This window comes from Xiphophorus maculatus, chromosome 7 (assembly GCF_002775205.1).
Source record: "Xiphophorus maculatus strain JP 163 A chromosome 7, X_maculatus-5.0-male, whole genome shotgun sequence".
Classification (NCBI taxonomy): Eukaryota; Metazoa; Chordata; class Actinopteri; order Cyprinodontiformes; family Poeciliidae; genus Xiphophorus; species Xiphophorus maculatus.
The window spans coordinates 3,103,726-3,125,686 of NC_036449.1; the positions used below are offsets into that span (position 1 = coordinate 3,103,726).

Genomic DNA, 21,961 nt, shown 5'->3' on the forward strand with positions numbered 1-21,961 from the left:
TCAGGTCTGACCCCTGCTCTGGCTTGTACTCCTAGCAGAGAGGTGGCTGACTGTCTGGCTCTCATTCTGGCTACCATGATGCCTTTCTGCTCCCCTTGCAGCTCTGGAGCTCCCTCCCCAGGCTCCCTGCTGAGGCAGCTGCCCCACCAGGGGGGTAAAGGCGTTGCCGCCGGCCCTCGGGGACCCCGCAGCCCCAGGAACCCCTCGGGACCTTCCAGCGAGGGAACTACTGAGAACGACTCGGAGGACTCTGAAACGTTTTGATGATTCTTACCTCGAGCTGGTCACCCGGACTCCTCAGCAGAACGGCGCTCCTGCCAAGCAGAGCGGGACGTTGGTCAGCATGGAGCTCCAAAGGGATTCAGTGTTACAGAAAGAAGCAACTTTACAATCATCATTTACAGATATTACAAAAAATATATATAAAATAATTATCTCAGAAAATAATTTCTAATTTATTCTTTAAATAATTTATATTTTCATTAGCTTTTTTTCTTTTCTTTTTTTAATGAATCATACTTGTCTGAATCTGTTACAAACTAAAATTTATTTTATTTTTTTCTAACAACCAGGCTTTGTTCCGCTGCGATGCGTTCTTGGGATTTTGTGCGAAACATGATCAACTTTTCACGCCTTATGAAAAAGTCAAATCAAAATGTAACTTTCTTGACTTTCAAGTTTTAGATTATTGAAAAAAAAAATTAGTAGTTTATAAAAAATAATGAGGAATCTATAAATCTAGGATGTTGATTTTCCATTGCACCATTAGCTGTGTTTCCACTGTAGGAGCCTCTTTCAGTTACTCCTCGGTTAAAATGTTATTCCTGAAAGTCAGAGCTTTTTAGTTTTATCCATTTGGTGGCTAAACAGGACGTCAGGATCGGAGCAATTAATTTCAAATTCTTCTAGTTATAAATTATAAATTTTACTGTTCTACACTGACTTTCCTTAGCTTTGAAACTGGAAGCACTATAAAAAAATCTGAAATCAATGCTGCATTAGTCAGTTTTTTTTTTTCTTGGTTTGATTCTGGGCAATAAATGAATAACAACATATATCGCGATAGACACTTGATCAATATAAATATTCAATACATCCAGTAGAATTTTCAATCCTTTCATTGAGCTCCGATTCAGAACCGAGCAGCATTCTGGGGGATGTAGGCAGAGGAAAGGCTTTAGCTGGCCAGCTAAGCACAGTTGATGACACCAACAAACTCACTTACTCTTTGGTTACCTAGCAACAACCTATTCAGTAACTTGCGCAGCAACAGTTTCATGTTTCACCCCCGAGTCTCACTGCTTACTGCTGAAATGTAAAAAAAACAACAGCGTGCATTTCAAAGAGAAAAAGCTGGAGAGGAAATTGTGAATAAAACAGGAAAGGTCACGTCACCGGTCTGGCAGTATTTCACATATTTAAGACAAAATAACTAATCAATAATTATTGATATTGATTGATTCATATCGTTCAGCCCTACAGTGGAAACACAAACGGTTAACAGATGCAGTTTGGGAGCCGATAGCTGAAACGTGTGAGTTTAAAAGCAATAAGATGACTTGCTTAATTTTTCTGAACATTCAGACTTGACTGAAATTAATATTAAGAAGTAGTTTTTTTTAGTATTGGTTTTTTGTTAAACAGACGACGTAGTCCAGCTGTTACACAGTGAACCCTTGGGGCTCCACATCCCCACATTGCGCCTGCGGACAGTTCCTCTCTGACTCTCGGAGCAGGATGTCCGGCGGCTCTCCTTCGTTTCTTCCCTGGACCGGCGCCTGCGGCCTGCCGGCCCGCTAGGTCCCCAAACGAGGAGAGCTCCATCTGGACCGGCCTCAGCGCCGGTCTGCACGCTTACACTGACTGACGCCGCAGTTGGTTCTTACGCTCAGGTGGTGCTTCAATGTAAACTAACCTCGGTACTTAGCATCTGCATGGCAAAGCCATGCCGCTCTGAGACGAGGTTTCTTTTTTTTGTAAAAAAAAAAAAAAAAAGCCATTTTAACTGTTTGTACACAATTAAGATTATTCAGAAATTCCAGTGTAGTTTTAAGTTTTTTAAAACTTGTACCAAATATTTGACTTCCATGCATAGATAATTGCCATGTACTGAAGGGTTACATGAGCAGGTACTTTTTGAAATGTTTTACCAGCTTAAAAGCACAAGTGTGGAGTTGGCTGTGTGGTTTAATGAAATGTGAGCAGTACAGCCTCAATGAGATGCTTGGTAGTTTAATTTTCACCAGGAGAGAGTAAGAGAGAGAACGGGTACATCTCAGTTCCACCAACAGAAAATGTCATGCACATCATTGGCTGGATTTAACCGAAAATGAAAGGTTTTACACGGTACGATATAAATGTGTTTCCAACTCTCACTCTTACGGAGTGAGAATCGAGGCTTTCCTGTTTCTCATGCTGTCCTGTCTGATCTTACTCCAAATATGTAAGTGTTTTATAATCTTGTCATATTTCATAGGAGTCAGCTGGTCGGAACCGAAGTAAATGAGAATAGGGTGTAATGTTGAGATTTTAAAAAATCTCAGCATTAAGAATATGTGGGATTTGAGCATATTAACAAAATCATTAAAAATACTTTCCATAGAAGAACATTGGTACAACAGAGTTACGGGTATAAAAAAGATTCAGGATGAAGGTACTAGACTTACATATTAGCATAGTAACATTTCTTAGATCTTAGTGTAAAGTCCTAAGAGTTCTCTTATATGGGAATCTCTCATATTTTCTACCAGGAAATTCTTTATTCTGGCAGAAAACAGAATCTGATCCAAGTGAGTCGCCTAAAATGTCTTCACCAGCAGATCTGTTGAGACAGGAGAAATGCGTCATTGCTACATGAATCTTTAATAAAGGAAAAGAAATGGACACTTGGGGGGGGGGGGCACCAGACAAACAAAATAACTATGATTTGCGTAGAATACCAACTGCCCTTATTTTTAAATGTCAGTATGGGCATTGGCCTTAGAAAACCCCAGATTGGTTCAGATGATGTGTGGAATGATTCGTTGAGGGAACAGGTGTACCCGTCGATGGAACGCAGTATTTGTGCAGATGTGGACGAATCATGAGATTATCACGTACATTAGTGCATTTTGTCCCGCAGTCTTAAATGGCCTCCTGCACTTTGACCTCTCCATGTGAACCACTCGGTTGTGCGCGTTTGCACACTTTACAATTCAGAGTAGCACGGTTTCCAGATTCCCAGAAAAAGACCAAAAGTCTCCTGTGGTGAAAATGTCTTCTTAGCTCAGTTCTTTGTGCTATTTATTAACTTCATGATGGTACAAATACTGCCAGCACTTAAATGTAAAATTACACAGGGCCTTGACCACTCCCCCCTCCTCCCTCTTTTCTCACCCCCTTTTGTCTGCATACCAGCAACGTGCCATTGTCTCTAATGTGTCCAGTGCCTTGATGTTGATTCACGTGGTTCGTTTTATAATATTTTCTATTTGTAAATTCCGGAAATGTTTTGTTTTTTTCTTAAAGGATAAGTTCACCAAAACATCCAAATAACTTGTATGTTAATAAAATTCACTTGAATACTTGAAGATTCTCTCTCCTTGGGTTTACTGCTTTGGCTTTTTGTTGGTTCTTCTCCATAAAAAGAAAGTCACACATCGGAAAACTTCACGATTTTAAAAATAATCTGCCTGTTTCAATCCGTGAAGAGAATATTCGAAATGCCTTGAGAAGAGATCGCGTTGCCATGAGAAAATCAAGTTATGCTATTGTGTGAACTTATCCTTTAATATGTGAAGACATAGATTTTACTTTGAATGAGAAAGTGTTGTTTTTCCCCCCCCCCCACCTTCCTGTCTGGAGATTTTCCTTTGTTTAGATTTACTGCCAACATTTCAGATGATGAGACCAAACTAATCGGACATGTTGAATCGTCCCCTCTGCTGTTACTCCAAATCAAAACCCACATACCTGTACTTATAGGTCATAATAAACAAAGGAGTACCTCCAGGCTTTTCTTTAAAATTGTGTGTGTGTGTGTGTGTGTGTAAGTTGGCTTTAGGTACTGATATGAAAACGACTAGTCACAGCTTTGTACGAAAACACTTCCTGTCACAGACGGTTGACGTTTGGGTTCAAACGATTATGAACTGATAAGCACACAGATGGTGAACAAGCACAGTGTGTTTCTGCCTGCGAGGCTGAGTCTGGCCACCAGTAGTATTATTACTGGACAAGAAGAAGAAGAGCTTATGCAGGCCTGACAATCTCCATCGTCACGCGTCTGATGATTTTCATGCCAGTTCCTGATGCAGTATGACATGCCGAGGGCTGTTTGTCAGCAACCTTTCTTTTATAGTAGCTGTACAAATAAAACTAAAATCTGTCTGAACTTTTTGTGTGACAGTTACTTTTTTCTCTCTGATTTCTTTTAATAAAATGCTTCCATGTTTTTCAAACTTGGGGAAAAAAAAGGTAATGCCGTGTTTGCATGCAAATTTTGACAAATGTCAATTTTATTAATATTTTTTTTTAAGTATTCAAACCCCTTTACCCTGATACCTCCAAATGAACGAATAACACAGCAGACTGGTCGGGTCTCTCCCTTAATAATAAAACAGTTTTCTGTGATCTGTGGTGAATGTTTGTGTTTGTTGGTCGTTACTGGCCTTACGGAGTGGTGGGTGGTTGATTTGGGGTGTTTCCATACAGTAATGCTTACTCCACTGCCTTTTATCCCTTCAAGGATAATACATTTACTGTATGTTAAAATGTTCAATGAAGGAAGTTGAAATAATGAACACTCTGAGCCCAAGTCCATTTGAAAGACATCATTTTATTTGTAAAAATACTTAACTCCTTTTTCTTCCACCTCTCAGTCATCATCCCTTACTATACCAATAAAATTCATTGAGGTTCGTGGCTGCAGTGCTACCACAATGTTAAAGAGTTTTTCAACGAGGCCAAGGTGTAGCAGTAAAATATTGTCACTAGCTGAGGTTCCATTGACCATATAATTGCGTAATTTGACATTTGGGACATAAATTTGCTTAAAGGAAACAAATTTTGAAAAAAGAATCACGTTTTTTCAATTAGAAAGTTCTGCCATTAGGATGACCTGAGGGTTTTTTAGCTGCAATGATATCGGTTTATTTCGCAAAACTAATGAAACACTTTTTTTTCTGCATCGCAATAATTACATGATCAACAACCGGATGTTGCCACTGCACAAACCACGAAGAAGAAAACAGGAATTGGTATGATGGCAAAAAAAAAAAAAGCCGACTGGCGCCACACATTTTTAATGATTAATCACGTTAAAAAACGTATTCACGTGTGATTTTAATTGCGTTTCTTATTTGATGGAAGCACCGCAATTGTGAAATTGTGCTTTTTAGACATTTAAGGAATATTGACAAACTTTCGCAGACATTTTTAATGGAAACGCAGTTACTGATGTACATACAAAACTCGATCTGACCAATCACAGCAGAGCTTATTTTCTGTTGGTAGGTCAGTTTGCCTCAATTTTATCTGTACAACTAACAGAACAACATTTGAACTGATTTTTATAGACCAAGATAGAAATTGTTAGTTTCCTGCATCACTCAGGGACTCAGCTCTGAGCTCAGCTGAAACACCCATAAAATCATGTGAATTTGAATGCTTGGTTTATTTATTTGACCTTATTGAAAATACCTAATATTGCATACATATAAATATATCACAACTCAGAAAAAAGATCTTGTTTTGTCCCAGAAAAACCAGCGATGAACATATCCGGATTTAAAGCCCAGGAGGCTGCAGGTAGTCAAAGATAGGCTGCAGACACACAGAGATGGGCTGAGGGTTCAGATGAGTCCCGAAGGAGAAACAGTTCCCGCCTCCTCCAATCAGGAGCAGAGCCAGTTCTTCTGAGTCTGTCAGCTCAGAGCAGAAGGAGTGGAGCATCAGAGGCCAGGGCACGGAGCTCTGCACACACACATCGGAATCAGACATTTACACTAAAACATCTGTCAAAGAAAGTACACCCTGCTATGTTATACAGAACAGAACATCAAAAGGTTTTCACACCGGACTATCAGGTGTGAAAACTCCTCCAAAGGGGGGTGTACTGTGTATGAAAGCTGACCGTGTCCAGTCTGAACTCCATGCTGCTGTATGTGCTGAGGCTGATGATGACGACGCCAGGAACGCCATCTGAATGCATCCAGGCTCCGCCCACCGCAATCAGCTTATCACCAAACACATGCGCGCAGTGAGAATACCTGAAACAAACACAGGAACAATGGAGCTCATTTTGAGGCAACTGTTGATCAATGGGAAGAGTTGTCGCCTTGGAATCTGGAAGTTACAAGTTCAATTCCAGCTTCCTCCTCCTCCACATGTGGAAGTGTTGCCTACCAATCTGGTTCTGAGAGTGACTGGGTGAATGCTGCAACAGTGTAAAGTGTTTTGAGAGGTCGGTGTGACTGAAGCGCTATAGACACGCTGCAATGTGACGTCACACGTACAAGATCCTGCCCACCATCTTCTTGCTGGAGGGGGAAAAAAACCTGCTAGCTACCGATGGCTAACACTGGGTTTACCTGTCAAGTTGTCAACATAACGCGCTAAATCTTAAATATATGCCTGATATATAACAGAAAAAGGGACACAGTGCTTTGCTACTAATTGTCAACCCCACAACAACTAGATCACAAGGTCCAAAAGTATCACATTTCTCAAGTCTGACTAAAGTTTTAATTTACAAAACAAAATAGTGACATGGGAGTAAGTCAGTTATGCTAGCTTGACTTTGACAACCTTAACATGTAGATGTGCTGCAGAATTCTGTCTGTTTGATTCAGTTAAAAAAAATAAGACGACACACACACCAACTTTCTGACAGAACATTAATAGAGCAGGAATTTAAATGAGCTAATCAACCACTTGTGTTCAGACGATCACTTATTAATACGCAAAATAAACATCAAGCCTGAAAACATAAAACTAATGGACTGAATGTTCTGTTTGTGTTGGAAATGTCTGTGTGTTTTTTGGCTTTGTATCCTGATACCCTAATGGAGCTGCTGTTAGTCAGTTGCTATGTGTAGCTTAGCAGATACATAGAGAATGAGTGGTTTTGAGCTCTTCAACAGGTTTTCTGTGTTTCTTTTGCTGTGGCACACTGCATGAAGTTAATAACACTTCCATCTCCAGGTTTCATTTTGTTAATGGAATTGTTCTATTGCAGCAGCGCGGCTGGCTATAGATGACAAGTAAAAGAATCGTGTTTTTGCCCTTCATCGATGTGCCCACGCACAAAATTTCCAGATGTACACAATAACATGCGACGGGTCTATAGAAATTTGGCACATTTATTGTTTCTAGAATCAAATTGAAACAGTTCAGAGGAAAACCACTGACCTGGGAACAGGAGGTGGATGTACAGCTACTCTGATCCAATCGAAGCCTCGTTCTGTCGGCGTCAGGAGGCTCAGATCACCCAGAGGTTCACCCTCTCGGCTCAGACCTCCAAACACAACAACGGAGCCGAGATATGAACAAGCAGAGTGTGAATGGCGAGCCGCTGGTACATCGCCCCCTACTGGAAACTGTGGATCATAATGAAACGAAACGAAGTTCCCTGAATTAACCTCCAGAAGCTTAGAAACAGAGCAGAGAGCGCAGACGTGTGAGTTTATGGGAAATTCAGATAAAAACTGACCTCAGTCCAGTGCTGCTGGTCCAGACTCAGGAAGCTGCTGTCACCCAGAGCACAAGCTGATTGGTTCTTTCCACCAAACACAAACAGGAAGTGTCTGCCTACCATGAAAAGGAAACAAGGATTGAGCTTGGGACAAGAAGACGTTTGAATGAGATGAGAAGTGAAACGTTTTCAAGTCATCAAGAGAAGTCCAGTTGGTTCTGGAGGACTGAGGGTCAACACCGACAGACTGACGGTCAAAATTGACGGACCGCTGGTTTGGTCTCGGCTCACCTTTGTGCCGGACCACTGTGGCAGTGTGTCTAAATCTTGGTGGGGGAGGATTCCCCGTACAGTCCATTGGCTCCACCTGAACCTTCTCTGCGTCTGGACGCGGTGCCTTGGCAGCGGACAGGTCAAAGGTCAGTTTAAACAGGTCGGAGTTGGGTCGGAGCGGTGAGGAGCGTCCGCCGTACACCACCGCTCCTCCTCCTCTTGGAAGGGGGGTAACCGTGTGATAGAGCCGCACGCCTAGAGTAAATGAAGAAAACATTTTCAAAACCTCTGACGTCAATCATAGGCAAGTTTAGCAAAATCTGTAGAATGTGGAGGAAACATTGATCTGACCCAGATCTGCTGATGCTTCGACGCTGGTGGACCTCCAGCCGTTCTGATCCCTGACCAGGGATCTGGGCTGCGTCACCCTGCCTCCTCTGCTGGACCCTCCAGTCAGCAGCAGCCCCTCTAACCTCATCCAGGTAGAGGCCAACCCCAAGCCTTCCAAACACACCGGAACTGTGCTCGCCTTCAGCTGTGTGGAGCCCCAGCTCGGACTGACGGACGGTACTGGAGACGGTCAGATGGGCTCAGTTAGAGGGTTTACAGAAAGACGCAGAGGCTGAGGCAGAAAGGTTTCACTACCTGAGGCCTGACTGAGCAGAGCCTGCTCCATCAGAGCGCCTCGAGATGCGGTCAGGATGAAGTAGTGGGAACACTTTTGGTGCCATTCCTGAGGGAGGACAGGAAGACTTTGGAAGGGTCGGGTTGGCTTTTACCAGAAGAGAGCTTCAGTCTGACGGAGGAGTCCTGCTAACCTCGTGCTCGTCGAACGGCTCCAGGGTTTCTATTCTGTCCCGCTCCTCCTGGGGGACCAGCCCCAAGTAGAATGTATTCATGTCCACACACACACACCGCTCCCAGCCCTGAGGACAACAAGCACACACACAGTGCTCATTAAGAAGAACATACATGCTGTTTAGCCAACTTTACCAAGCCTATAACCAGTTCATTCATCCAGCCACCGGTGGCGCTGTTGTAAAAGTGCTGGAACGGTCTGCTCCAAAACTCCATGAACACTTAATATGGATTTACCAAATTCAGCAGTGAGATGCTTGACATTCAGCTTGTTTGGATCGGTTTGTTGAGGGTTGTTAATTTTACTGCTGGCTTCTGTTTTTATGTCTATTTATCTGTTATGCCACTTCTGCATTTGATGATCAGAATTCTACAGTGGAGTTTAGTTATTTCTGAAAAGTTTGCGTATAAAACTATTTAACATCCTAAAGTAGGACTACTGATTACTTTTGGTTAATGTCTAAAGGGTCCTTAACAATTCAGCTAAACTGCCATTGAGCCATTTATTTACTCTGATGGTGTTTTTGACATCTTTTGAAATGCTAATGCTGCCTGAGCTTGTCTTCGGTTCATTCTAACAGAGTACTGAATGTATTTCTAATGACTCACTTGATGTTTGTTGCACAGCATGTGATTAACGAATTATTTAACAAGCTAAACAAAAGTTTCTGCAGGTTTCACCCACTCACCCCTTTCAGAAGTTTTAAGACCAGAATGAATGGAAATCAAAGCGTACATTTTCACAGAAATGGACAAACGTTGTCCTGCCAACTAACGATAAATTTGCACCTACCAATGATAGATGCAAACGGCTAGCTTGCTAGATAGCTAGCAAGGGTATGTCAATAGCCAGTTAGCAGTAGCCCCAACCATCTTGAGTCGCAGAACTGCTGGGTGTAAAACTTGCAAAGTTTTATTGGCCTGTCTGCAGGCTAGTAAAACCTTTAAGAGGCAGAAAAGTCCCACGAGAAAAAAAATACATAAAATCTCTGAGATTACATTGTCCTGCCAAGATAAAATTTAAGACCTCTAATTAACATATGACAAGTCAATTTAAATTTTTAAAAAATAAATTCAAGATATTTTAATGCCTTAATTTTAGATACATGAATTTAAGAAATCTTAAGGATGCGAGGACACACTGATTTGTACTTAATGTAAAACTTAATTATTAATTTAATGCTAGGAAATATGGAGGAAATATTGAAACATTAGCTGACCTTAATTATAGGTCAGAGCTGGTAGGACAATTTAAATTCACAATTCACATATAGAAGAAATATAGAAATATGACTATATCTTAAGTCATGCTTGCATAATTTAAGCAAGCATGACTTGGTAGGTTTGCAGCTGTGCCATACTCCTTCCTGCTCCAGTGAGGTTTCAACTTTCTGATGGTCTATCACAAAAAATAAATCAAAGTTTGCGAAGGTAAACGACAAAAGTAAACGTTGTGTGTACTGACCTTGTCCAGGAACCTTTGCCTCTGTGCCGACAGATCTGGGTACTGCTGCAGGGCGTGCAGAGTTGAATTGAGCTTCAAGAAATGGTCCTGCATGACGCGGCCAAAGGGATCGTCGGGACGGATCTGCTCGTACATCACGAAGAGGGACCATGGTAGGCGCTTTGCTGCCCAGCCGATCACGGCGTCTGACCTGCGAGGCACACAGCGGACCGCAGCTTTTAAAGCCTTACAGTGCGATGGACACCACTCTGTCACCGTCTCTGCTGTACCGTTGGGTTTCCATGTAGGTGAGCACCACTTCAGAGAGGATCAGGGTGGGAGCGGCCCAGTCCAGACCAGCTGCACTCAGAGCCTCCTCCGTCTGAGATTCCTCCCTAACATCCACCCCTAACAGGCGGTACTGGCTGCTGCACATGTAAACAGGCCCTGAGAACAGATATGTGATTGTAGAATAAAAGTGAAGCTATATTTAGACAGCTACTCTGTCATTTTAGGCATCAGGAACCTGGTTGAGGAATCGGAGACAGGCAGGGGTCCAACATCCCTCTCAGTGTTGCATTAGAAGTGACCAGAGCAGCTTTGCGCCGAGCCACATCAGGAAAATCCACCTCAAACACGGCGGTTCCGTCCAGAGCTCCGTCTGCACAGAGGCGGAAATACAGAGAGTCGAAGCCGGCGCCCAGCGACAGAACCTGCAGCAGCGGAACACAAGAAACACAAAGAAGAATGCAGGAAATGAAGAAGAGCATGAGGGATTGTTGCTGTTATCGATTTGATCAACTGTCCAATGGTGGGATTTAGACAGTTTTCACCAACTCCAATGTAATACTTTTTAAGACCATTATCATGGCAGAAATGTTCAAAAGAAATTGGTATATAGCTTTAAGGTCAGTAGTCCCAAGATTTATTGTACAGAATAAATCTACAGGTTGGCAACAAATGTGGGCTGGTTGCAAAGACAAACATCATCCAGTCAACTATTAATAAATTTACGCTTATTCATGATGGAGGCAAAAAAGCTAGCTAGATAAATTCTTTGCATCTGTCACTGATATAAATAATACTAATAATTGTTAGCCAGCTAGTTAGCAAGTACTAACAGTATTACTCACTAATAATACTTGCTAGTTAGCTATCAAGTATTAATATTGGTAATAAAAAAATACACTTAGTATTTTTTGACCATATGCTACCTAGGTAGCAAGTACAAGTAGCTAACTACTTAGCTAGCAAGTACTAGAATCTGTTACTTGCTGCTGATACTTGCTTGCTATCAAGCTAAACAATTTAAGGTCTTAATTTTAGATACATTCATTTAAGACTTTTTAATGATGCGAGTACACCCTGATGTCCATTTATGAGGAGGGACTTGATATAACATTTCATTTGAAATGGTTTTATTTATTGGTTGTATGAAAACGAACTCAACAGAACTCACCTGTCTCTTTGGACATTTCGCAGTGATGAGAAGGAAACGCCTCACACAGTGGTCCACAGCTCTCCAGCGCACAAAGTAGCCCCTAAAACATAAGATAAGATAAGATAAGATTTATTTGTCATTGTCATCAACAGATTACGAGATTGAGATTTGCTCGACTCGAGTTAAGATGCAGGTTATGTGTATATACGTAGTATACAAAGATAAAGAAATGAATAGTACAAAATGAGAATAAATAGACATCAGAAGATGGTTGCAGCGCCTGGAGGTGCCGCAACAGAATTTACATTTTTAACAAAGTGGTGTCAAGAGCTGAAGTTCTTATGCCTTTGAATTTAGTGCCATGATTGCCATCGGGTAAAAACTGTTTTTTAGGCGATTTGTCCTGGTTTTTATTGCTCTGGATCTCTTGCCTGATGGCAAACATGCATTAAAGGCCGACTGACAGCAGCACCGCGATGATCCGGCTGGTTCACCTGTGAGGAGGCTCAGACATCTTCTCACCTGTTGATAAGCGGGGCTCTTCGAGATACTTTACACACAAAGTGCTGGATGAAAGGGTCCCTGAAGTATCCCTGCGCGGCAGCCGAAGCCTTGCTCACCACGCTGCTGTCGTTGGTTCCCTGCACCTGAGGCGGGAAAATAAACCGCTGCCATCAGAAGAATGATCTGTTCTGGAAAGTATTTTATTTTGAAATGTATTTATACTGTACTGGAATAGTACAATAGTTTACACTATTGGAAAACTGTCATTGCTATACCGGCTCAAAGACTTGTATCACATTCAATTCATTTGCCAGTTGTAGTGTTTTACATTAAAAATGGCCAGAGTTATTACATGATTGGAAGTCATTCAATTACTAGGCATTATTGGTTGATAGTGTCCCTGCAGTACTGCATTTCAAAATAAAAGTTTAGCATTTCGAAAGATTTCCCTTCAGCTTACTTTAGTTATTCAGACAGCTCTGCCTCCCATTCTACTCACAGATGAGTTTCCTAACTGATTGTCCAAATTTTGTGGAGCATATTTTTATTGTTGTGTACATTTTTGTACACTGTACAAAACACCTTATATGTATAATATATGTACATTTTCTTTACAATATTAATATTAAATATACTCTGCTTTCTTTCTTTCTTTTTTTTTTTTTTTTGCATGGAGGGACCCACAAAGTGTGTATACAATATTATGTCCTACTCTAGGACTCACCAGTCAACCTGCTGTTCCAGAGACGTTTAATATAAAATGGAGTTTGGTTATTCAGTTCTTTAGCTTCACATTAAACGCTGACTAACTAAATCTCAGTGAGAGGAGGAAGACCGTGAGAAAACTCTCCCTCGTGGAGCCTTTATGAAGAGACACATGACACTGTAGTGATATTTAATGTGCAGTATTTCTTACGAACTGTGCCACAGATAAGTTACACAGAGTACATTTACAGACAGGCTTTTTTCTGTGTATAGAGAAGCTGAACTTGCCGCCGTATCGCTGCCCTTTCTCTGCTTCTTTCTGGCTCTTGTTGCCACGACGCCATCGAGCTTTCCACTGCAAACGTCTTCTTCTTCTATTTCTCTGGACCACATCACCAGATAAAATAAAGTGCAATCTGATAGGGATCTTTTGACGTTAAAGTTCTGGCTCTTTCATCTGAGCACTCCATCAAAAATAATACAAACATCCGCCACGTGAGGCAAACTTCCGACTTCCTTCTCATGTGGTTCTCGGTCGCCCTCCAGCGGCCTGGAGGTGGAAAGATCGCGTCAATCTTTGCTGCTCAATAGCAGCATCACCATACATTTATACAAAGCGATTCAAATTTTCTTTACAGGGGAAAGTGAGAACATTAAACTAAAAGAATTAGATTAAGAAACGTAATCTTATTTTACAATCTAATCTTGAAAAGAAAAACGTTTAAAACCAAATTTAAAAAAAGAGAAACTGCAAGAAAAGCTAAATTCCCTCCCTTTGGAAGAGGTTGACACTCCTTTTTAAAATCTCTGTCTTGCTGTACTGTAAGGTTAGAGAGATGAACATAGGAACTGGAGATATGATCCTTGCTCGTTATGATCAATGAAAATGATGGTTTTAAGATTTTAGGTTTAAGCGATTTAAGGACTGAAAGAAACAAGGCATTTGGCTGATATCTTTTCTTTGCACTTCCTTTTTGGAATTCACCAAGCTTAATTTGTTGAACATCTGTTAATGTTGGTTTGATGGGATTTGACATGGTCTCAGAATGCAAAGAAAGTAGAAGTTAATGTTTGTGCCTTTAGAATGCCACATTGTAATCCTATCTGAGCTCCTATTAAGATCTATTTAGCCAAACATTTGTAAAATACTCCTAAAGCCTGCTACAGTTAGACATTTGCATAGGATTCTGAGTGACTCTAAAAAAAGACATTGAAAAAAGCTCCTGGTGAAACATTGATAAGTTCTTGTTTTATTGCTTACAGATTTCATATTTAGTTCTTTTACGCATATTTGGCAATACCCTGTAAGTGGCAGACTGAGGAGGAGTAAATCTGGGAACTATTTTAATGTCAGCAGAGGTAATTTATATAACCTTCTAGTCATAACGCACAGCAATTATGAGATAAAGTTCAAGGAGAAACAGTTTCGTTTTCGCTTAACAGAAACACGCCTTAAATAGTTTCTCTTCTTGATCAGTTCTGGTCTGGAGAGGACTGACCAGATGGACCCAAATTGTAAAAACGCGTGTGTAGGTTTGCCTTATTAGAAGAACCGCACACAGCCTGAACATTTTATGGTGCGACTGACACTTTTTTATTTTCTTGCCTATTCACAGAGACAAGAACCGTTCAGTTCACTTCAGTTCAATTCCCTTATTGTCTTCCAAGGGGGAAATTTGTTTTGCAGCCAGAAATTTCAAACATACAAAACAACATAGAATACATAGACAACGTTTTAAAACAGACAAAACATACAAGCACTTGTCAGTCTTTCTTTAAAAACAAGCCAAATTTAATGAATCAATTAAATGCAGGTTTGGGTGATCCCAGTTTTGCTTTTGAGTAAAGGCTGGTGGACATTAGTGATGCAAGGAAATTAAAAGGAAAGCAATAAAAAGCAAGATTATTAAAAGATGAATACTTTGTGTCATTCAAAACATTTTACTTTGGCAGAAACTATGTTAACCTCATGCTGACTCCCAGTGAGGAATCATGAGTTCTTTGTTTTTTTTCTTTTCTTCCATTGAGCACCACTATGCTCTCATGCTTTTTGTGAAACGTGCCGATCATCTCTAAAATTAAAATTTTTCCACAAAGGGCAATAGTGATGACTAAAAATAATATTTCTACGTCGCTTTTCATATTTTTTTTTCTTTTCTTTTTGTTTTACTATGGACCTCTTTTGTGTCTGAAATAAAGATTGATTGATTGATTGATTGATTGATTGATTGATTGATTGATTGATTGATTGATTGATATTTTGGTAAAGATAACTAGAAAGCTTGACAGGAATGTTTATCTTTAAAATTCCGACTTTCAAATATTCAAATATTTCCCAATAAGTGCAAAGATGGAATTTCTTGGAAAATATCATTTCAATCCGCCATCTTTATTATTTTTAAACAAACCCCCTTTTCAACGCGTCTTTTCTATTACAGACAGCCACTGCATTTACTTCTTATTAAAGAATAATTAATTTCAGTTGCATTTATTATGAACGCATTGTGTTCATGCTTGACTTATTCTGTACGTCCTTAGTTTTTGCTCAATAGCTCAATAAACCGAGTAGATAACACTTCTTGTTTTCATTTCCCTTCATGCCAGTTTGACAATGCGGCACTCACCGCGCCTGCGCCAGATTACAGGAAGTGTTAACATTTGTCTTATAGCAGCAGCTGATAGCTCCACCAGAAAAGCCTGGGACACCTGCTGCCGCTCCAACACGGTAAATATCCTGTCGCTGGACCGTCAGTAAGAACACGCCGTGTCGGTAGGAGAGAGAATCTCTGTTTCTAGTCCAGCGTCGAAGTACGAAGGTCTGTAGACTGAGTGGTGTCTCGGCTGGACCCGGCGGTGTGTGTCGTTAGCTCACAGCGTGAGACAAGATAAGGTTCAGTGAGGGAGGAACCGTAGCGTGTCGTAACGATCCGCTCAGAGAACCAGAGAGCTGGAGTCATGGAGTGATGGAGCCCCACTGGCGCCCAACCAACACTCCTTCTCCTCATTGTGTCGATTAGACGCAGAGGCTGCAGCATCTGAACCCGCGCTGAGACCTTCACCCTCCGTTCTGCAGATCTCAGGGTTGATCTGATTCAGACCTCTGTTGTCTGACAGGACATGTGAGAACATCGATCTGAAATTGTCTTATCTTCGCGCTGCGAATTTCTCACAGTCCTGCATTTTTAGTTTGTGTTGCTTGTCTTTGGGTGCCTAGCAGGAGGGGAGTGTTACTGTCATAGAGGATAGTCCTGGTAAAACATCACCTTTCACTTGAAAGATATGATCTAAAAAAGTTTTTATATAATCAGTAACATAAGATTTACTATGTGCTATAAAATGGCACTATGTGCATTTTCCAGGCACATAGTGCCATTTTATAGCACTATCAATTAACTACTTCAGTTTTTATAAAATGGTGTATACAGTACATCAGATATGACTTAAAGGTGTTTGACTTGTTAATTTAACACCTTGAAATTTGGCCTCTGTCTCTTTAAAAACTCCTGCTCTTTCTGAAACTCCACCTTCAGGAAGTCATCACAACATGGCTCCTCTGTTAACCCTTTAACAACGTTTTTACCAGCGCTGCACTGAGCAGTAGCACATGTAATGAGCTCAGCAGATGCACAGTTCCATCAGTATCCATCAGCATTTAGCAGTATTTGCTAATTGCTGCTGGCTAGTCTGAAGGAGTTAAGTGGGGGAGTTGTGAGTGAGGGCTTCTCTGAGTCGGAAGCTTGGATACTGCAGCTCTACGGAGGGTCTGCACCAGCCCCGACTCCAGACGAGTTTAACAGGGGGGGGGGGGGGGGGGGGTGAATCTGTGGGCGGGCAATGCCCCCCAATGCCCGCCTATGCCGCTGGGCCTGGTCTGCGCCTCAAAGGCGGAGCTAGGTCCAACCAGGTGTTTTGCAAAGCTGAATCAATCAATCAGTAAATTTTAATTTCTCCCATGGCAGAATGGTTGCCATGGCAGATTCAAGGATTTTTCAAACATGCATGAGAAAATCAAGGCAACACCCAGGTGTCAATTTTACATAATGCTGCCCCTTTAACACTTTCATAAAAGCAGATGTTTTGTTGGTTTGCTGCTCAGGGGGATTCAACGTGAGGTGTTGACCTCGCGGTGAAGTAGGAAGAGCTCAGGACTGATCTTACACAAGTAAATGTTGCTCCTTGTGATAATGGCTATAACAGGCGTGTCAAACTCCAGTCTTCAAGGGCCGCTGCCTTGCATTTTCAGATGTGCCACTGGTCCAACACATGGAAATCAAATGGCTGAATTACCTCCTCAGTATGTAGACAATTTCTCCAGAGTCCTGCCAATGACCTAATTCTTTGATTCAGGGGTATTGCAGCAGAACCATGTGTAAAAGTTGCAGGACACTGACTGTCAAGGATTGGAGTTTTACACCTGTAGGCTATAGGGACCATTTTCAAATAGTAGAGTCCATGTTGCTGCAGAAATACGGATGATTCAAAAGTCAGATATGTTCAGGATAACTACCAGTCCATTGAGTTCAGTCAGAGTGTGTGCTAATCAGAGAAGCTCATGACAGGAAAACTAAAGGCTGCCTTGTTGTGGAACGCTACCTAGAGAATTGATTTGTCTCTCCAAAGAGTCCAACAGCTCTACATAGGTTTGAGAATATATATTAGCCGAGCCACTGCCTTTCTATGCAATTCTGCCAAATTCTCCCCTCCCTTCAGTGCTCTGAACGAAGCAAAGCGTAGAACAAGGGGCTGATTTTTACCAGTCTATGATTGAATCTAACCAAACCATGGGATTTTGGAACAGTGTCTTTTGCATAGGAAAGACCAAAGAGTCAGTGAGGGAGGAACTGTAGCGTCGTAACCAAATGTGAAGGAAGGTGATGGCTTGCTGCCATGGGGACCTGGCCATCTTGTAGTCATTGACGTGACCATGAACTGCTTCGCCAACAAAATTTCCTGTGTCAAATATGAATCCATTTGTGACGGCTCCACCTTGACCCAAACAGGGCAATGATGAGAACAAATAGTGCAAACACAACAACAACCTGTCAATAACAAGGAAAAGAAACCCTGTGGCTGGACGTCTAAAGAAATATTCCTGTTGAAGGGGGATCTAGAAGCTGTTGCATCAGGGACTCAATCTTTCCTTGTGTGCCATAAGTTGAGGTGGGAGGTTTGTCTTTAGCTAAAAAATATTTGTATTGATATAACATAGTGATTACATACGTCTTTTATCTTTATAATGTTTCTAGTCACATTAGACAAAGGTTGTGTTTTCTCCCTGGGTTTTATAGTCACTTCCCCTCAAAACTGACATTGTGTTTTGTTAACATTTCTTCAGATTTCTTTGAAAAGCGTTCCAACATGAGCTGTTGTGTTACTTCGACTCAGTTAAATATCTACAGGTTTCTTTCTGCACAGAGTCAGTTTGGAGGTAGACTGTACAAACTAAAACTTCACATTGATCTTCTAATTTAGACCAGTGGGGAGTAAAACCATAGATATTACTAAGTATGGAACCTGTTGTTGGAATTAACTTCACAAAAGTTAAAGTTTTTCCTTTTGCGCAAAGAAAAACACCAGAAGAGCACAAAGATCAAGCCAGCCCCAGTAACGAGTGTCTACTTGGGAGGCCACTCGGGTCACTGTTAGAGCAGCGTTCCAGGGAGGAGGCCCAGCCGTCTCCTGCACAGGTCGGTATGAGCTCCAGGGGGAGCGGCAGCCGATCCAACGGCTCGCTACCACAGACCAAGATCTGCCAGTTCAAGCTGGTGCTGCTGGGGGACATGGCTGTGGGCAAGTCCAGCCTGGTACTACGCTTCGTCAAGGGACAGTTCGACGAGTTCCAGGAGACGACTATAGGAGGTGAGACGCAGTGGTGCTGACCAGGTGATCGTTCCGTATGAGAATACTTCGATGTTAACTTGTTGCTCTTCCATCCGTGTTTCTCCAGCTGCGTTCTTGGCTCAGTCGGTGTGTTTAGACGACACCACAGTGAAGTTTGAGATCTGGGACACAGCAGGACAGGAGCGATACCACAGCCTGGCCCCCATGTACTACCGCGGAGCTCAGGCTGCCATCGTCGTCTTTGATATCACTAAACCGGTACATGAAGACAAAGAACACATTATTTATGAGTTAGTTTAAGTAGAATGGGTTTAATTATACAGTCTTGTGAGAAGATCATTATTTTACCTCTGATTATGTGGTTGCAGGAGACCTTTGAGAGAGCTAAGGCCTGGGTGAAGGAGCTGCAGAGGCAGGCCAGTCCAAACATTGTTATCGCTCTGGCTGGAAACAAGGCCGACCTTGCTGAGAAAAGACTGGTAGAATATGAGGTACTACTTGTTTTTTTCCCCCAATTTTATTCTCTCTATATCCATAGTTTAGGAAGAAATTGACAAAAATTCTTAATCCTCTACACCAGTGATCTCCAACTGCATTCCTTGAGGGCCACAGTCCTGCAATTTTATAGACGTGTCCTTTGTCCTACACACTTGATTTCAATGGCTAAACTGCCTCAACAGCATGTAGTCAAGCTCTACAGAACTCTGTGATGAGCTAATATCGGAGCCAGGTGTGCTGAAGCAGAGACGGATCTAAAAGTTGCAGGACCCTGGCCCTAGTTTGAGACAACTGCTTTACACCTTCTCTTTTGGGAGAGGTCACAGTAGGGACAGTCCATTACTTGTCCTGCTACTTCCTACTTCAGCCAGTGTGCAGAGTGGGGTTTTACATTGTCCTGTTGAATAATAGAAGGATATCCCTGGAAACCAGGGTCTTGTATTCAGTGTACAGGGCCCGACTAAAGTTTTAAGCCCATACACAAGACCAAGACCCACTAAAGTTTTAGCTGTACCATGACTAAATGATGGAAAGCTTATGAGGTGTGAATATTTTTGAAGGGGGGGATGAACTCTTCAAACCTCTGTGTATCACTAGTTTATGGTAGAATGGTTGTATTGCTAGAGCAGTCCACCCCTGGTAAGGCCGTTCAAAACAACATCCAATTCATTAAACCCCTCCAATGAGAAGGACAATTGTCTTCTTGTCCTTCTCTGTGTTACGAAGGAAGCCCAGACATATGCTGAGGACACCGGTCTGCTGTTCATGGAGACGTCTGCCAAGACAGCCATGAACGTCAACGAGCTTTTCTTGGCTATTGGTGAGACACCTTGTATCAGATTCAACACATTTAGCTCTTTTGTAAATGAATTAATAACCTGGAATATGTGTTGTAATTTGCTAATCTAATTACAACTCTCGTTTACTCTGCTGTAGCAAAAAAGATGCCAAAAACAGACACGCAGAACCCAACACACGCAGCACGACATCGGGGAGTGAACCTCCAGGATCCAGATGCCCACTCCACCCGAGCCTGCTGCGGTGGGAACTAAAGCTCCTGAACCACCCCGCTGCGTATCAACTCCCCCATCCATTCTCCCCTCCACCACAGTCCTGACTCCGCCACGTCGTGTTGCAGCAACATCCAGGGGTGAGCCTGATGTTGGGAAACCTGACGTCCGCTCCCCTCTGTGCGTTGCGTCCATCCTCCAGCCCAAGCAGACAGAAACTCAAAGGAACGGTTAAGACAGAAGAAGAATGGTGCCAATTGAATTAAGGGCGGGCACTTGAGTTTGCCCACCAGACTTGGAGATTTTACTTTTGGAAATAACAGGCGAAGACCAAGATTGAGGATTGCAAAACGAAGGAATGTGCAAGGCAGTGGCAGTTCTGTTGTAGTATTTAGCACTAATTGTGAAAATCCTGTTTCTCTCTGCCTTGCATCAGTTTACCCACTGTCCTGTTGCATAAACTGAACAGCACATTCTTGTGAGTGGACAGAAACCATTAGAAAAGGGAGCTTTCTTCTTCTTTGTGGAGCTTGCTTTGTCTCATTTTGAACTGATCGAAGTCTGCTGTGAATACTGCCCCATAACACTGTCCTGGAATGATCTGTAACCCTTCTGTCATGCTTGAAAAGATCCATATCACAATTTCTCAAGTGTGTCAGCCTGGTCAAATTTCTAGTGTGATGGTTTAGACTTCATTGCCTTCCGGCTGTAATATTCCAGCCTGTCATGTCCTGTAGTCTAGGTAGAAACTTAAATTCACTACATGAGGCCAACGTGTTAGCTCACACAAAGCTAAATCTGTTTGTATTTTAGGTATTTAAGATGCAATGTTGAGAAACTCCCTGCAGTCAGTGCATGAGCAGTGATAAAGAAAGAGGGGAAACTTTACCACAACACTATGGCCTTGATGTGGAGGGGAGGTTGGGCACTAAACACAGTGAACAGCGGGGAAATCCAAAGGGTTCAGATTGGCATCAAATACCAGAATCCTGCTGTGAGTAGATCTCTTAAACCAACTGAAGGGCTGCATTGAGTAATAGAGGTGATTTGACTGCAGATAATACCATGGTGTCTGCTTCTGTGCATGTAAAAATTCTCGCCTCAGATCACCGATATCCTGGGGTTGTTTGTTTAGTTATGTGGAGGAAAGCAGAAAAGATCTAAAATGAAGCTCAAAATAACCCACGTTTCCCTGTGGGATCTTTTCTGCCCGTCTTCTGGTATGTTTCCCTCGTTTGTCTCTTGTCACGGTGATCTTAGATGGTTTTATGAATTAACTTATTTTCAGACAATGCTCTTGAAACGAGTTAGGCGTGCTTGTTAGCTGTCAAACCTCGCAGAAGAAAACAGGACAAAAAAAATTTGTTGGTAAAACACGAGAACAGAAGTGCCTACTCCAAGTTTTCTTTTTCCTTGGTGTGACTTTTTTTTTGTGGACAGGGCGCAGGAAAAGCACTTCCCTGACACTGGCTCGTATTTAAAACAACATGGCGCCTTGTTGTTAAGCTACACTGTAATGGCTCTTTGAATGGATGTAAAGAGATCTTGTCAAAGACACTGTATGTCATATATTGTCCTTATTTTAATGAAAGTGTATGTTGACTTTAGCAGATCACACTTGTAAACCTGGAATGGATTGTTCAAAGGACTCTAATCAGTGTTATAAATCTATTTGATTTAAATCAACAGTGGTGACCAGTGCAATATTTTCCCTT

At 41.9% G+C, this 21,961-nt stretch overlaps 3 protein-coding genes across 5 annotated transcripts in view; 2 read left to right on the plus strand and 1 right to left on the minus strand.

The window, feature by feature from the left end:
• The window catches only part of ankrd44 (ankyrin repeat domain 44), a 36,232-nt gene extending 31,860 nt beyond the window's left edge, over window positions 1-4,372 (plus strand). The window contains exon 28 of one of the 2 annotated variants that reach the window (XM_023336939.1): window positions 5-4,372. In XM_023336939.1, the coding sequence (XP_023192707.1) occupies window positions 5-264 (260 nt within the window). In that variant the 3' untranslated portion in view covers window positions 265-4,372. The remainder of the gene's footprint in view (window positions 1-4) is intronic. The other variant, XM_023336940.1, reaches the window with a different exon arrangement.
• Window positions 4,373-5,280: 908 nt separating this feature from the next.
• lcmt2 (leucine carboxyl methyltransferase 2) lies at window positions 5,281-15,606 on the minus strand. The gene is made up of 15 exons (XM_014470527.2): window positions 15,522-15,606; window positions 13,186-13,447; window positions 12,211-12,335; window positions 11,707-11,788; window positions 10,774-10,960; window positions 10,538-10,694; window positions 10,269-10,458; window positions 8,764-8,871; window positions 8,591-8,678; window positions 8,297-8,515; window positions 7,964-8,200; window positions 7,691-7,788; window positions 7,390-7,577; window positions 6,113-6,248; window positions 5,281-5,952 (listed from the first exon to the last, which is right to left on the minus strand). The coding sequence occupies exons 2-15, from the start codon at window positions 13,288-13,290 to the stop codon at window positions 5,767-5,769; spliced, it is 2,106 nt and encodes a 701-aa protein (XP_014326013.1). The 5' UTR covers window positions 13,291-13,447; window positions 15,522-15,606; the 3' UTR covers window positions 5,281-5,766.
• On the plus strand, window positions 15,533-21,934 carry LOC102224939 (ras-related protein Rab-5B-like). Of its 2 annotated transcripts, XM_005803800.3 has the most exons (6): window positions 15,533-15,622; window positions 18,464-18,756; window positions 18,845-18,996; window positions 19,107-19,229; window positions 19,963-20,056; window positions 20,173-21,934. In XM_005803800.3, the coding sequence occupies exons 2-6, from the start codon at window positions 18,591-18,593 to the stop codon at window positions 20,286-20,288; spliced, it is 651 nt and encodes a 216-aa protein (XP_005803857.1). In that variant the 5' UTR covers window positions 15,533-15,622; window positions 18,464-18,590; the 3' UTR covers window positions 20,289-21,934. The 2 variants fall into 2 exon arrangements, with proteins under 2 accessions (XP_005803857.1, XP_023193000.1); XM_023337232.1 differs by lacking the exon at window positions 15,533-15,622 and having other exon boundaries at window positions 16,876-18,756.
• Window positions 21,935-21,961: the final 27 nt, after the last annotated feature.